We start from the raw sequence: 15,004 nt of genomic DNA on the forward strand, positions 1-15,004 counted from the left end.
TGGCGGACGGTTTGAGCGCGAAGTTACAGTCATATTTATCGGACTTCTCTTTGGAATTTTGACCTGAGATTTGGCACAATTACTATTTGGGTGATGTAGTTTTGATATCTGGAGAGATTAGAAAAAGTCTATTTTCGTCGCAGAAGCACTTTAAAGTTTTACTAAAATATTTCACGTGACCCCCCCTTTTTCCCTTATTTTTTTGGGATGGCCCCCCTCGAAAGCCATTTTTTTCGCATGCCCCCCCCCCAAATCCCACCAGCCCCCCCCCCCCCACCTTATAAAAAATGAACGGTCCCTTGAGCGAATTTATCGGGTATCAAACTCGACCGCATCAACAAAGCTACTGCATTATATCATTCACGAGGCATCAATCATCAAAACCGTGTGAGGGTTTGTCGATATTCCTATTGGTTGTTTTGGAAAATTTCTGTCAAGTTTGATGTCCAAAAATACAGTGACACGTTTTACGACGAAGGCCATTGCAGGAGATCAATTTTGAAAAACGCAAATCCCCCACACGGCATTGATGATTCATGCCTCGTGAATGATATAATGCAGTAGCTTTGTTGATGCGGTCGAGTTTGATACCCGATAAATTCGCTCAATGGAACGTCGGTCGTTTCGCACTTTTAGGTCGCGCTCGCCTTACGATTAGAAAAAATTGAGGCAAAACAATTTTTATCGAATAGAGCATTCTATAACCTTTGCATTGATATATAATTTGTAGTGGTTGACTTTAAGACAGCGCGGTAATATTTTTTTCGCTAAGGACACCCGCGAAGGTTTACAGTAACCTTAATCTTTTAATTACACCTCAAAAAACATTCAAAGAATACCTTATGAAATGTTCATCCATGAATGGCAATCCTTAAAACAAGAATGAGGTGTGTTTCCTTTGTTTTCGCACTAGAGGCTTGATCGCTACTCTCTCGCACCCAAATCATCGTTGTTTACATTCGTTTATTTTTAACTGTATTGCTGTTGGTTCAAACATGCTTTTTTGGGCGGGAACCTCTGAGTTATTTTACTATTGCTTCAGGCGATCAAGCTGCATACTTTCTACCAAGCAGTGCATGCATATACGAGCTTAAGCTTTTGCAATAATGGATCGGCGAAAGCAGCTTTATATTTTCAGCGCGTGGCTCGTTAAAACTGGTAAATTTTTGTATATATATATATAGTTTTTTTTTTATAGTGCTAGAGGATGGGTGGCATCGGAAATATATTCATGTTAAGAACTCTTTAAGCAAATGTACACTGTACTATGAAGTTATATGAAGTTATATTAACACGCAATATCTGTGTAATCTCGCTCTAGATGACAAACCAAGTGTCGCAAAAATTATGTTTTGAGGTATAATTTTGCTGACTAATTTCTACCTAAAAAGTGAACCATATACACAAAGACGTAACCTCATTACTACCCAATACAATGTTTAATTCAAACTGAAACCTGTAATTCACTGGCAGATCTTCTGTTAGCAGTTTGATAAGCTTACCAGCTAGCTTCTGAGCAAATAGTTGTGGCGACACTTAAGACTTTCTACAGTATCGTTACAACAAATCGGTATATCCCATAGCTGTTCATAGCTGATCATGATATGTGATACTTCGATAATACTTGCATGGATCTGAACATTCATAATAACAAAGTTGATCAAAGTATAGTAAGCATTTGCTGAACAACTGAATACAATACCAATGCTACTAATAAATTCAAATTATCCCTAATCGAATCTCCTGACACAGAAACAAATTTATGAGAAGAGAAATTTAGGATACACTAAAAAACGCACTATTTCCTACACAATGATCAGTTTGCCTTGAATAGTAATACTAATAAGTTTGGAAGACAACTGTTAGCAACACCCAATGCGGACCTGTCTGTTGTGGTGGGTATTTATCCTGGCTGCAGTCCATCTCTAGTAGAGTCGATGTTCGAAAGTAGGCCCGAAATACGAAATCTTTAGTAATATGAATCCACAGAGCTAGCTAAGGATTGTTTCGTATTCACAGATTTTTAATGAACCCAACTCTGTTTATAGATGTGTTTCACGCTCGAATGAAATGTGCGTGTTCCTTGCTGAAACCACCGTCGTTAATTAATCTGGAAAGCAACTTGAAAGTCTGCACAGTTCATTTTCCTTTGCTGCATGTAAATGGTGGCAATCTAACTTTCTAACATGAATTATTTAGCGATATCGAGATTATCTCTTGCGTGGGGCGTCAAATCCGTCTTATGACTAGCCTAGTCTTATTTATTTAAGGATGAAATTGATAGTGATACGCATACAGCAAGTCAATCCGGAAAATATTCGTAGGTACGTAGTGATAACGTGTCGGCATCGTTCCTGAATATTTCGGCTTAAAAAAAGTTTGGGGAGGCAGGAATGCCACTTGGTACTCAGTCAACGATCATCACGTCAGAACTCTAGCGGCAAGTTACCATAAATAGGACGTTCAATTGTTTATCTATGCTCTTTGCAAAAAATATCATCTCTTCTTTGATAGGCTTAAACTGAAACTGAAAACAGAAAACGCAAAGTACATCAATGTTTATTTGCAAAGACTGTTGTTAAGATTGATGTTGTGAATTAATGTTCTTTTATCTTGGGTGACTCAAACTGAAAAAATGCTTAGATAGGCGCTTTTTACGGATGACTTATCTACAACTTCCGCTCCGAACCCTTGATGCAATGTTGAATATTTAATTAGATATTTTCTTGTTTTGTACAAAGATCTTTTTGCGCAAACAAATTCTAGATCATAATCGAAGCCAACGAATATTGCTATAAATCGCCACTGCGTACTGTTCAATATCACATTCAAAATGGAATGAAAAGCTTGTTTCAAAGTGAGTCGAGAATTCAAACCCATGACGAAAACCACACATTTACATAGCCACTAGCCACTTATCGTTAAGCAACATTCAAGGATAATTATCATATTTCATCAATATAAATTACCATTAACCCTACATGTAACCTAAAATCCATATCATACTGCATGGTCCCTCGTCCCCAACTACCGAGAGCCTGGAACAGGCTATCTTGCTTGGGGCTAAATATATGGAAAAGACGAACAAAGTTGAGTTTTCTAGTTTTGTCGAAGAAACTGATTTTGTTCCATTTTTGCGGACATTTATTCTTAAGTAATCTGATGAAAACTGAACCAGATTAGCAGGCCTTCGTTGCAGGCGTAAACAGGGAACCAGCTTATTGCAGAGCTATTCCTTGCCTTAAAAAAGCACAATTTCAAGAACATTGGTTAATCTAATTATTTGGCGGTAAACAAAACCAGGGGTGTTACTAAACATAGCAACAAAGTAACCCAGTGACGGGAAAAAATTTCAAAGGGTAAAAAAATATATAATATTTTAAGAATGCGAGAAATCGATTATAATTGATTTTTTGGTATTGATGTATGAATAGTGTCTACAACACCAATTCACAAAGCAAGCCTGATAAAAAACCCATATAAAGTTCAGAAATAAAAGTTATAAAAAAGCTAATAAATCACTGCTGTCAGTCAAGGTTGTCCAAGGTCGTCAAAATGAAACACTGAATGACCGAATAGATTAATAGAAATTAGTTAATTCTGGTACATGAAGAGAGCTAAGCCAATCCAAACTATAATATGTCGATTAAGAAGTACTAAGCGATTCACGCGAGTCCGAAGTCTCAGTAACGCTGCGCATAGAATTGGAAAACATGATCTGTGACACTTCACACTTCTGCATGGTCCACCCTCAATGTTTATAAAAATTCTTGTAAATCATAGTTTGGATTGGCTAAGCTATTTTAGACCAGTCACTATTAAAATGATGACTTTTGGGCATTGGTTTCTTTTAAATTTTAGAGTTTCAGACCTTAGCCGCTTTTCGTACAATGAAAACTTTGAATTGACATAACAAACGAAAACTTCTTAGTCCTTCCTTCGGCGCCGTATCATGTGTACATGAAATGATATAGGCGACCGTTTCATGAATAAAAAACATAGCGAAATACCTTTCCGTGGCTTGGTAAATATGCATCCTTTACTTTTTATCTGTTTCAATCGATTTTAGAGATTTTTAGGAGATTTTGAAAGTTTTACACCCTTAACACACACAGAACTAACACACACAGAAGTAGCATGAGCTGTTGACATAATAATGGCGCGAGGAAAGAGAATTTACATTTTGAAGATCAAAGTAAACAAGTTGTTGCCCTTTTTTTCTTCGCGGTGTTTTCGAAAAGAAATAGAAAACATGTTCTCCGTTTTTCTATCGATTTATAGAAACACTCATGAAAGTTTGGGAGAATTGAAAAAGCCGTGGAAACACTCGCCTACGGCTCGTCTTCCCACAGCATTTCTCGTTCTCCCAAACTTCCACTCGTGTTTCTATTGCACAAATAGATTCCATGTTGCCGTGCGTGTGTTCAGTAATAGATCACAGATGACGTCAAAATGTGGTAAGAGCAAAAAAGTGGCACACGAGGCGATAGCCGAGTGTGTCACTGATGTTCTTACCACATGTTGACGTCATCTGTGATCTATTACTGAACAGACGCACGGCAACATGGAATCTATTTGTGCAATAGAAACACACACAGTGTGTGTTTTAGCGGAGCTTCAGCGCGCGAAGCGCGCCAGCGAAGCACCATGGGTAAGCAAAATTGGTAACCCATCAAGCCGAGAAAATTTGGTTATGACGTCAGCGTACGAGCGAGCGAGCGAACGCCGTCCGTACAGACTCTGGGGGGAGGGGGAGGGGCGTCTCGCGGTAGCCCTCACGGGGAAGCTAGGAAATGCCATCTGTTCTGGGCGGGATTTTTCAGAAAAGTCAGGAAAAAAAAAAAAAAATTATTTCTATTTGTTATGTTAACAAACGATCGGAGGGGTTGATCTAACGTTTTCAAGATAGGGTTTAACTGAAGCAGAACGTGAAAGAGAACGGCAGAGAGCAAGGATTGACAGCCAAAGAAGTGGCGAAGAAAATCGCGAAAGAGCGGGCCAGGGCTAGAAAGGAGGCGAGGTAGTACTGAACAGTGCTGTGAATTAGATCGAGTTAGGGCTAGAGAAAGGATATGAAATAATACCGAACAATGCCGTGAGGCAGAGCGAACGACGGCTATAGAAAAGAGCTGGAATACCCGAAAAACTTACTCAGAAGACTACACAACTTCGCGCGTCGAGATGTGCAGCCGTGCAAGAAGTCACATGATTTCATCAGGTGATCAACAAGAGAAATCAAACGTGTTTCTTGTGTTTAGAGGAAAAAACACAGCGGGAAAAGAGTAGTTGATTCGTTGATCTATCGAAAAGATTAGTTCAGTTCAGTCTTCGCAACTTTTGCTGGAAGTTTCTGCCTATAGGATTGAAACTGAATTGAACTGCCAAATTGTGGTAAGCGACTGTTTTACATAGAAACTTTCGCGTTTTCCATAAAAATTATGTAGTTGCTTCGGCGAGATAAGCTTAGAAGTTAAGCTTATATTTTCAATAGGAGTTTTAAAGTCTCCCTGATTATCTGATTTGGAACCATACTGGGAGAAGTTTGATAAATTTCAAACAATAAGACCAGAGTCGTTGTTGAATATAAAGTTGCATACTGTAAACAAACAAGCTTAGTTTTCTGTTGTTTTTCGCCGTATACCGATAACCTCACGTCTAAAAGTAATAGAACTTTATTTGTAAATACTGCCAGCCGAGTTTTGAAGTTTTCTTTGTTTTAGTAAGGACAGCCGCTTTGTAGACTGCTATAATTTCTTCTTCTGTTTACCTTGGGAAGAAGGAAAACCATCGATTTGCTACCCTTGACAGCTTTTGACGCTCGTATGTTGTCATGCATACTGCGTTTACAAATTATGGAGACTTCCTCGTTTTGTTTGGTTAATTTATTGGGTTTAGTGAAATGTTTGGCTGAATTTCTTTTAAGGTTATTGGTAAAAGCCTGGTTAAGCCACGGCCGAAAAAAGGACTGCGAAGCCATCGGCGAAAATAATATTCAAATTATGCTTTGGCGCGAATAATTATTAAACTTGAACACCGCAAGTCTTTGAGATTTTGGACGTTTTCTGGCTTCTAAATGCATTTGTTGGCTTTAACTGGAATGATAATAAATCTTAAACGAATTTTCTGTAACATTTCTGGTATCCTTCGTTTGATTCAGGTGTAGTGATACCCATATTGTGTTTATGTAGTTTTCCTCGGTTTTGTTGTTGTTGTTGAAATGTCGAGTGGATGATTAGTATTACACTAGGCTTGCTGGTGCAGCAAGTATGGAATATAATTTTCCGAAATAGTAAATCCATACACTCTTCTGAAACGTGGTAAATTGCTAACAGCACCTCCATATTCCCCTTTTGCACATGAACATGAACTATTTTTTCTACATCAATCAGTGACCCTACATGCAGAGAAAGCTCTACACGGAGACGATTCCAATGGTGCCACTGCATTTGGGGATACATGGTCCCTATTTTTCAATTTTTTGGGGGCTTTTCGTGTTCAACTTTGGTGCATGTAGGATATATTTTTTATCCATTTAGCTGTAATTTTACTGATTTCTTAATTAAACATATCTTGGATTTGGTTGACCAAATGCACATATGCATCAAAACCTCCGAGTGTGTTCAATTGTCTACATGTAGTGAAGGCAAAATATGTGTAGATGGTATAACTTACTTATAGCTTACTGATTAATTTTTGACATAATTTAATTACAAAATTATATATTTGATGGAGTCACCCAGTAGTTAACAGTCCCTGTAGTCCACAATCTTCGTGGAGAAAAAAAAAAACACATCAATTATTGAAGTTGAATTATAAAATTATTAATGGTAGCCCACATGTAAGTATTCATCCACAAAGTGTTATTTTTACCATTAATGCCAGGGGAAGTTTTTCATTGTGAATGTTGCAATGTTGCAGTGGATCTCATTATATTCCTGTATACTGTTCTTAATACTGTACAGCTGTCATACCTTTAACCGTATCTTTTTACAGTCACTTTTGGGAAGTGTCTTAAGGCTATGTAGAATTCCAGTATTTTTTAAAAGGTAGACAGTATTAATAACATATTTTATGAAAAAAAATTTGAACTATTGATGGATGTATAGCATTAAGGCAAATAGCAATGCACAATTATGTTACAAAGTACATGTACAAATTCATGCCACCACTGAGTCAATTGGAAACATTGTAATATTTAGATTTAGCCAAGCCTAAAAGTGGAGCTCCTGGGCCAGGTTGCTCAAAGCCCGAGTAAGCTAACCCAGGATTTTGATGTGAGTTTTGTAACTTTGAGGGATTTTTTCTGTTTATAATGTCTGGCCTTCTGTTTTGAGTTTCAATAATCTCAAACTACATAAAACAAGCAGTGAAAAACATTAGTATACCTTCTGAACCTGGCCCTGATAAAGAAGTTAACCTAGCTTGAGCCCACGATCCAATAGAAAACCAGTACTTTGTCAGCAGTCAACTTTTTAAAAAACCGGTGACCTTGATGAGCTCTTAACCTGAGCCCGTGATATGGTCACATAATACTGGTCAGCAGATACCTTGTTTTGACAGCTGTCAATTGACCATGACATGGATGTCCAATATCATACATGTATGATTACACTATGGCCGCCATGTTCCGCGGCGTCGGCTTTGTTAGGCGCACCTGCCATGATCCACACTGCTAGACATGTTGACCATGAAAAAATAGTTCTATGGTTTTCTATTTGTATGCGTGCATGTGGTTCTGTTTCTATAGTTATGGGACTCCGCTTGGTGGCGGCCCCTGGGAGCTCTGCTATAAAGGTGGCTGTGTCATATACTGTTTCACATAAAATGGAAAGAAGCAATAAGTTCATGGTTTAAGGTTACTGTATACCTTGAGAAGTGTTTCGCATCCAAGAGAAGTAATGCTCCCCTTTCACACTGTACTGTAGCTACCTAAACCCCTATATCAAATTAAAGCTTATAGAGTTGGTTATCAAATGAGACCAAGAATTTTGAAATAAAATGAATTATCCAGTTATCCAGGCCCCCTAAGGGGAGTGTCCAAATCACCTTTAGAAAGCTACAGGTCAATGCAATTTTTTTGCTAATTTAATATGTTACTCAGATTCTAGACCCAAAGTGCTTAAACATTACGATATGTCTGCATTTTGCCATATTCAATTTCAGTGAACATAAAAGCTACAGAACAATTTTGAAATAGGATTAAAAAAATATATGAAGTGATTGTACAAAAATCACTCTTGGGAAAAAAAAAATTCAAAATAAAATATCCCCTGACATGTTTTTGTTGTTTACATGTCAAATTAGCTACCTCGCCTAGATGCAGGCACATGGTAACCCTAAAGACACAGCATTTACGACAGAGTGATTCTAAACTATATTCTTATTCTAGATCTAGACTACACCATTATATCATGGTCACTGAAGACTGCATAACCTTCATGATCTAAAGGCAGGAACAAGATCAGATCTACTGACTTTTTCAAAAAGAGGAAGCTTGGGATTGCATAACCCCAGATATGCATGTTTGCCAAGATGACTTACATCCCAATTTGTTTATATTTTGTTTTTTGTTTTTTTTAACCAGCACATTCAATGCAGACTGAGGACAACAAAAGAAAAGCCACTAACTGGAATGCAAACAGTTTTAAGACCTAAATGGAAGATCAAGATGTCTATAATTATTTGGACCAGGACAATAAACATAAACTGAGAAGAACGTTGAAGCCACTAGATGGAATGCAAACAATTCATAGACACTGCAAAAGTGTTACTCTTTTCTTTTCAGTCCAGACTGAAGTGTCATCATGTTCAAGATCATATATTTCATGAAAAGGTTGCAAGGATCATATTTGAAATAATTTTCCTAATAGGCCTATTGCAATAGTGGATGACATCACCCCAGCAAAGACAGGAAGATCTTCCAGTGTCATTTGTTGATTGCAATTATACAAAGTAAGTAAGGGAGATACCAAGTAAGAGAGACATGCTAATTAAACTTTGACAATCCTACCTGCAAGACAACTCAGAAGACTTGCATGAACTCTTCAGATCACATGAAATACATCAAATGAATGGTTCTTGATCCTTCTCAAACAGTACTCAACAATCAATGACACAAGATGCAACTATGGTACTGACAAACATGATGCCTGTGCTAACCTTTCATGAAAGCATATACATTGCTGATGAAAACTTTAAATAAGCATAAAAGCAAATGACTTTTAATTAATTAAATTAGGAAAAAAGTAGACAGAGTTCTAGAGCTGGTATTCTTGGTTTGCACTGTCACACAAAAATTAATTTGAATTGACCATTCAGTGGATAAATTCAAGACATTGTGATATTATAGGAGATAAATAAAGAAGACACCTTTCCAAGTTTTAGCTCTACAGGCTGTGCATCTTCCCAAGCTTCAGATATTTGTTGAAATATTTTGCGCAAATTTACAGAGCCCAGTATGAAACTGCCATGTTGGTGTACCTCCATTGTACACCAACATTGCAGCAGGCAAATGTTGTAAACATCTGGAAGTTACTTTGGATATCTAGGTGGCTGATTAACTGAACTGAACAAGCAAACATCTAAATATTAAGCACTTTTCCTAATACTTTAACTTCTAAAAAGGCTAAAAGCCACGAGATAAGTAAATATTTTTTGACAAATGCTTTCATAGCTTCATGTTACGCACCACCATAACTCTGAAATTCAAAGTGTGCTTGTTTCCAGACAAAGTAAGTTATTAAGGTGAAAAGTTGTGAAAAGATATAAATTTACACCCCTTTTATGCCTGATGAGGATAAAAACTTTAACTGGTGACTCTTTAGTTTTGGATTTTAGAAAATGATCATGTCACGTGCAAATGAAAATTATCCTTGAGGTCAGATTGGGTAAGATTTGAGTCCTAGATTGAATGGTTTTTTTAGCATGAACATCTCAATATTGATTTTATTTCAAACAAATTAGAACCTAGAAGTTCACTAAATAGCTTAATTATTTAAGTACCTGTATTACCTGTAAGGCTTATAAGTTAAGGGAAAACAGCAAGTTCAACTCCTTCTACATGTACATGAGGGAGTTGTTTGACTCAAGAAAATAGCTTTTAGCTTCTGAACTTATTAGCTTGCAAAGAAAGTCATGTCTGATAGCACAAAGCCTAGCAGTTCCTTGGGAAATTCTTTGAAGAAATTCAAACTACAGAAGTACTGTGAGAGATTAAATTTTTTGGGGCTAGCGAGAATGACTTTTAGACAAGTACATCATAGTTACATCTTACTGAGAGGATAGGCCAAAAAATTGGTTTTCATTTCTCCACACCCTGCTTATACTTAGTTATACTTTGCGAGATGGTGCAAACCGTTCCAGCAGAAGTGAAGAGCACTAATTGTATCTTCAAGTTAGATACAAAAATCTCCAACTTTACACAAGGGTACACTTATCTATTAACTTCTGATATTTTTGGGGGAGATATGGTAGAGATTTAGGAACTGAGTAAACAAAGGATATAATGATTAATTATAATGCTGTCTTTCTGCTTAAGGAGGCAATAAGAATGTCACCAAGCACAGGAGACAGTTTTGTTACATGATCAAAATTTCCATTACATTGAAAATGCATGCTCTTTTGTCAATGATCAAATCTACAGGTGGATATACACAACTTCTCCCACTTCATATGAATGTCCTAAATATAATGGGTGACACCTCAGAATGTCTGAAAAATTAACTACCCTGAAAATTGATGCTTGAAGTACAAACAGCCCTATGCATTTTAAGCTTGCTTGCCAATAGGAGAGGAGTGATGTGAGTAAACAATTGAAAATCTTTTATGTTGTACTTTCTGGTTGTGACTCCTGCAAGTCAAAACTACATAAGACAGAAATACCACTAACAGCTTACTTGTTAGGGGTTCAAGCAAAGTTTCCCAATAATGTATTCTTAAAATGCAGGAAACACTATTTTTTAAAGAAATACTTATTACAGTCAAACTCACAAAACCGTGAACACCTAAAATATACCTGGAATGTTTATTGTGTAATAACCAATCACAAGTGAGATCTCAAACCACATAAACCACAGAACAAGGATGTATTGCATAGGCCATGGAACTATAAATTCATGTATAGTTTTGGTTTTCGCTTTGTCCCAGGATAAACACTCTGTCTTTACATATTACTGAAAGTCCACATAATTGCTATCCTTTTGTATCAAGAACCACATCCAGTATTTTAATAGTTTGTGGGATTTTGAAAAACAAGAATCCCCCGACGCTTACAGTTACTCAAGTAAAGCGATGGTTAATTTGACACAGCTATAAATAGGGATGAATAAAAATTTAAATTTTTGGTGGTTTCGCTAACTTTGGTATCATCTTTAGTTAAACTAGCAACTCAGTTTGCTCTCCAATAACTGCAAAGGTACGATGCACTTCAATTGTACAATTTTATAACAGTGGTTGGCCTTTTTAGGGACAACACATTATAGTACATTGGCCAAAATACAAATAGTCCAAAAACAAAGAACAGTCTAGAAAGTAAATTTAACAAAGCCTGCAATGATTACAGAATGATTAAGCCTCCTTATTGTTTTAGTCAAGCAACACATACTTAGTATAAGCTTTTGTTGACAAGGATAGTACAAATCTGGAATGATATTCCCACAACTCTGGTTACCGTTGTACTATCTAGTGAAACCACAACCTGCATGCCTCTTGTATGATTTGTTTGTCAAATAGAACCAATAAATTGTATCCATTTTAGCATTCTGCAAACAGAATATAAATGGACATAAATAAATAAACAAATTAATTATTCAAAATTATTCCATTAAATTACTGTAACTAACATAATAGCCACCTAATTTGTTATAAACTACAACTAGATTCTAACCTGGGACCTACAGAAATTTGATTACCTATGATATTTTGAACTTTAACACCCAACATTTAAGTACATTGTATATGGGAGTAGACTCTTTTTCCTTTATGTTCTAAAGATACTAATATATGCACTGCATCATTTACTCTGTACTGATGATACTGCTTACAAAATTCCAACAGTTTAGCTGTTCTATATATTTAAATGATTCTGTGGTTATTTCATGAAAGGGCCTGTACGGTCGAATATTCCTTGATGGCCTATGTAATTTAGTAATGTACAAAGATGTTCCGATTTCACTTCCACTTTGCTGGCAATCAAATTGAAAATCGTCAGTGTAAAACGCAGACTGTGGACTACAAACCGGGGTAAAATGCAGACTGAGAGTAAAATGCAGACTGCAGACTACAGACTTCATAAGTACATATCGTTTTATAATAATAGTATCAGGCGCTGGTCTTAAACATGATTATTCAGGCTGATTGCAGTGAAAGACTGTGCTCCGGTCAGCTGACTCGCGCTCCGGTTAGACTGAATATCACTTCAGTTGGCCTGGATATCACTTAGGTTAGCCTCCAGTTACCCTGTTTTCGCTTAGGACTCAATGGTCAGTCTACATTTTAGTCTGTAGTTTGCAGTCCGCAGTCTGCGTTTTACACTGACCGAATCAAAAATCTAGTGTAAAATAAGCCTACTTACACTGTAACATTGTAATCAACCCTAAAGCCTACCACTATCAACAATGAAAAATATCAGATGGCTTACCTCTTAATCTCTTCAATAAAGTACCTACTCTTGTGTCAACATTTCATGGCGTTCAACTTCGAATTTTTCTGTTGCGGATCTTGTCAGACCTTTCGTGAACACGTTGCTTATGATCTGACATGTTTATAACTGAGCGTTAATTTTTCCGATACCTAATAAAGAGAAAAAATCACTTGAAACCTAAAAACTCTGATCAAAATGGTTAAATCCGACGTGTTTTGCAGGGTTATATACTTGCCACGAGCGGCGAATTAATGTCTTGTTCCCAGTGTTCCTCGACCCCTCTCGAAAGGGGAAAATCCGCTGAGTGCAGGCGCAGGGCTACGTGAACGGCGACCCAACATGGGACGACTTGTGCAACGAACGTTCGAAGAGATCTACAATCACGGCCAAAAGTAGTTGGGACACTTGAGCTAGATCACGTATCCCCCATCCCCCCTAATCAATGTTGGAAAATATCGCGTTTTTTCCAACAAAAAGGGAAAAAATCACCCGATTATCAACATTGTAAGTGGGGGGAGGGGAGAACTCGCTTGCTGTCCCAACTTTTTTGTCCGGGATTGTCTGAAAAAAGAATTTAAAGAATGTCACACAACCTGCCATAGAGGCTTAGAGAAGAAGGGAGTTGTACCGTCTTGCGCGTACTAGTAACGCACACCGCAAAAAAAGAAACCAACAAAATGGATCGAAATCCTCCAATCGTAATCCTAGAGGATGTTATCTTTTGAACTACCTTGTTTCCTGAGGCGTACGCATAAATATATAACTTAGAAGTCGTATTTTGGGTCGTTATAACGTTTGTGTAACCGTTCATACGGACTGTTATGCTAAATGGCGTAGTTATTTGCTACCTGGTGTAGTTATTTGTTACCTGAGAGTTTAATTATTTAGCAAGAGTCATCTTCTTTTGAAATGGAAAGTGCAGAACGCCAGCCGCGTTTGAATGGTAGAAAAGTGAGGAGTGTTTACCTGATTACTTACAGTAAGGCGAACGTTGAAATTATTGCATCGCGTGAATCATTTGCTGTGGTAGTGCTTGATTCTTTCCAAAATGCTGATCCCACAAGCAAAACTAAAGTTTTACAATGGGTGTGCAGTCAGGAACGTCATCAGAATGGTGAAATTCACTATCACATGGCCGTTAAACTTGATCGAAATCGGAGATGGCTGACGGTGCGGAATTATGCGGACAAAAAACATGGCCTGAAATTAAATTTCTCTAGCAGTCACGCTAACTACTTCTCGACTTGGAAGTATACGACAAAAGATGACAAAGAGTACCTGGAATCAGAATCTCACCCAGACCTGAAAAATGCGCCACAAACACAAGAGGCCAGCCAAGCACACATCGCAGAAATGGGAGGAAATGAAAAACGCGGGAAAAAGAGAAAACGAGCACGGCAGCCCCGGCTAACGATTTATGAAGTTTCCCAAGTGGCAGTGCAAAAAGGAATTAAGAGTAGGCTAGAATTGCTGTCCCTTGCTAATCAGCAGAAGAAAGAGGGCAAAACTGATTTGGCCGAGTTTATCGCCAACCGCGGTTACAAAGCAGTAGAAGAGGCTTTACGGGTCGGATGGGAAATGGAAGAGGCTCCAGCTAAATTAGAGAGAAACCAGAAGACACGGATGGAAATACTTCAGGAATTTCTACGAGAAGAGTGTGTCTTCACTTGTAACAAGAAGTGGCTTACTATTGCCAAAGATATCCTTCAAAGAAATTCTATCCCAGAGGCTGATTTCACAGAAGCCGTCAGAAATCTTCTCGTCAAAGGTCGTGGGAAATATCGCAACATCTTGCTTAAAGGGCCTGCAAATTGTGGGAAGACATTCATCCTTAATCCACTAAATTCAATTTTTCATACCTTCAGCAACCCCGCAACAACAAGTTTTGCCTGGGTAGGAGCTCAAGATTGTGAAGTGATCTTTCTCAATGACTTTCGCTGGTCGGAGAAAATAATCCCTTGGCACGACCTCTTATTGCTTCTGGAGGGACAAACTGTTCACTTGCCCGCCCCTAAATCTCACTATGCGGAGGACACTGTGTTCAAAAGGGACGTTCCTATTTTTTGCACTGGTAAGGATGAGCTCGTCTATGTTCGTGGAGGGGTAGCTGATTCTCGCGAAACTGAGATGATGCAAGTTCGATGGAAGGTTGTCAGTTTCAACGCACAAATTCCATCTAGCGAGCAGGTAGATATTTTGCCATGCCCTCGCTGCTTCGCAGAGTTTATCTGTGGACGTGAAGGAAGTGTTGCTGCTAACTAAGCAGGACCATATTGGCATGTTTTTCTTCCTTTTCAATTCCCTCTAGTGCCAGAACGTGTATAAAGCGAGATGCGTTGTCCGCTTAATCGGACTAACTGGTTA

The 15,004-nt window shown here is 37.9% G+C and overlaps 1 protein-coding gene and 2 long non-coding RNA genes across 3 annotated transcripts; 2 read left to right on the forward strand and 1 right to left on the reverse strand.

The window, feature by feature from the left end:
• Positions 1 to 7,136: 7,136 nt before the first annotated feature.
• On the forward strand, positions 7,137 to 10,823 carry LOC149108009 (uncharacterized). Its single transcript, XR_016209026.1, has 2 exons — positions 7,137 to 7,274; positions 8,585 to 10,823. It is a non-coding gene; the product is annotated as an uncharacterized LOC149108009 (long non-coding RNA).
• A 173-nt stretch (positions 10,824 to 10,996) lies between these two features.
• LOC149108010 (uncharacterized) lies at positions 10,997 to 13,075 on the reverse strand. The gene is made up of 2 exons (XR_016209024.1): positions 12,638 to 13,075; positions 10,997 to 11,759 (listed from the first exon to the last, which is right to left on the reverse strand). It is a non-coding gene; the product is annotated as an uncharacterized LOC149108010 (long non-coding RNA).
• Positions 13,076 to 13,549: 474 nt separating this feature from the next.
• Positions 13,550 to 14,902, forward strand: LOC149108011 (uncharacterized). Its single transcript, XM_089296167.1, has one exon. It carries the CDS (start codon positions 13,550 to 13,552, stop codon positions 14,900 to 14,902), a length of 1,353 nt encoding a protein of 450 aa, XP_089152293.1.
• Positions 14,903 to 15,004: the final 102 nt, after the last annotated feature.

The sequence above is a fragment of the Orbicella faveolata genome, unplaced genomic scaffold, assembly GCF_042242905.1.
Source record: "Orbicella faveolata isolate gen_17 unplaced genomic scaffold, um_ofav_v1 contig_26, whole genome shotgun sequence".
NCBI classification, from domain to species: Eukaryota; Metazoa; Cnidaria; class Anthozoa; order Scleractinia; family Merulinidae; genus Orbicella; species Orbicella faveolata.

What these genes read in the sequence shown, in the direction of transcription:
- LOC149108011 (XM_089296167.1), top strand. Translation starts at nt 13,550, where the DNA reads ATGGAAAGTGCAGAACGCCAGCCGCGTTTGAATGGTAGAAAAGTGAGG.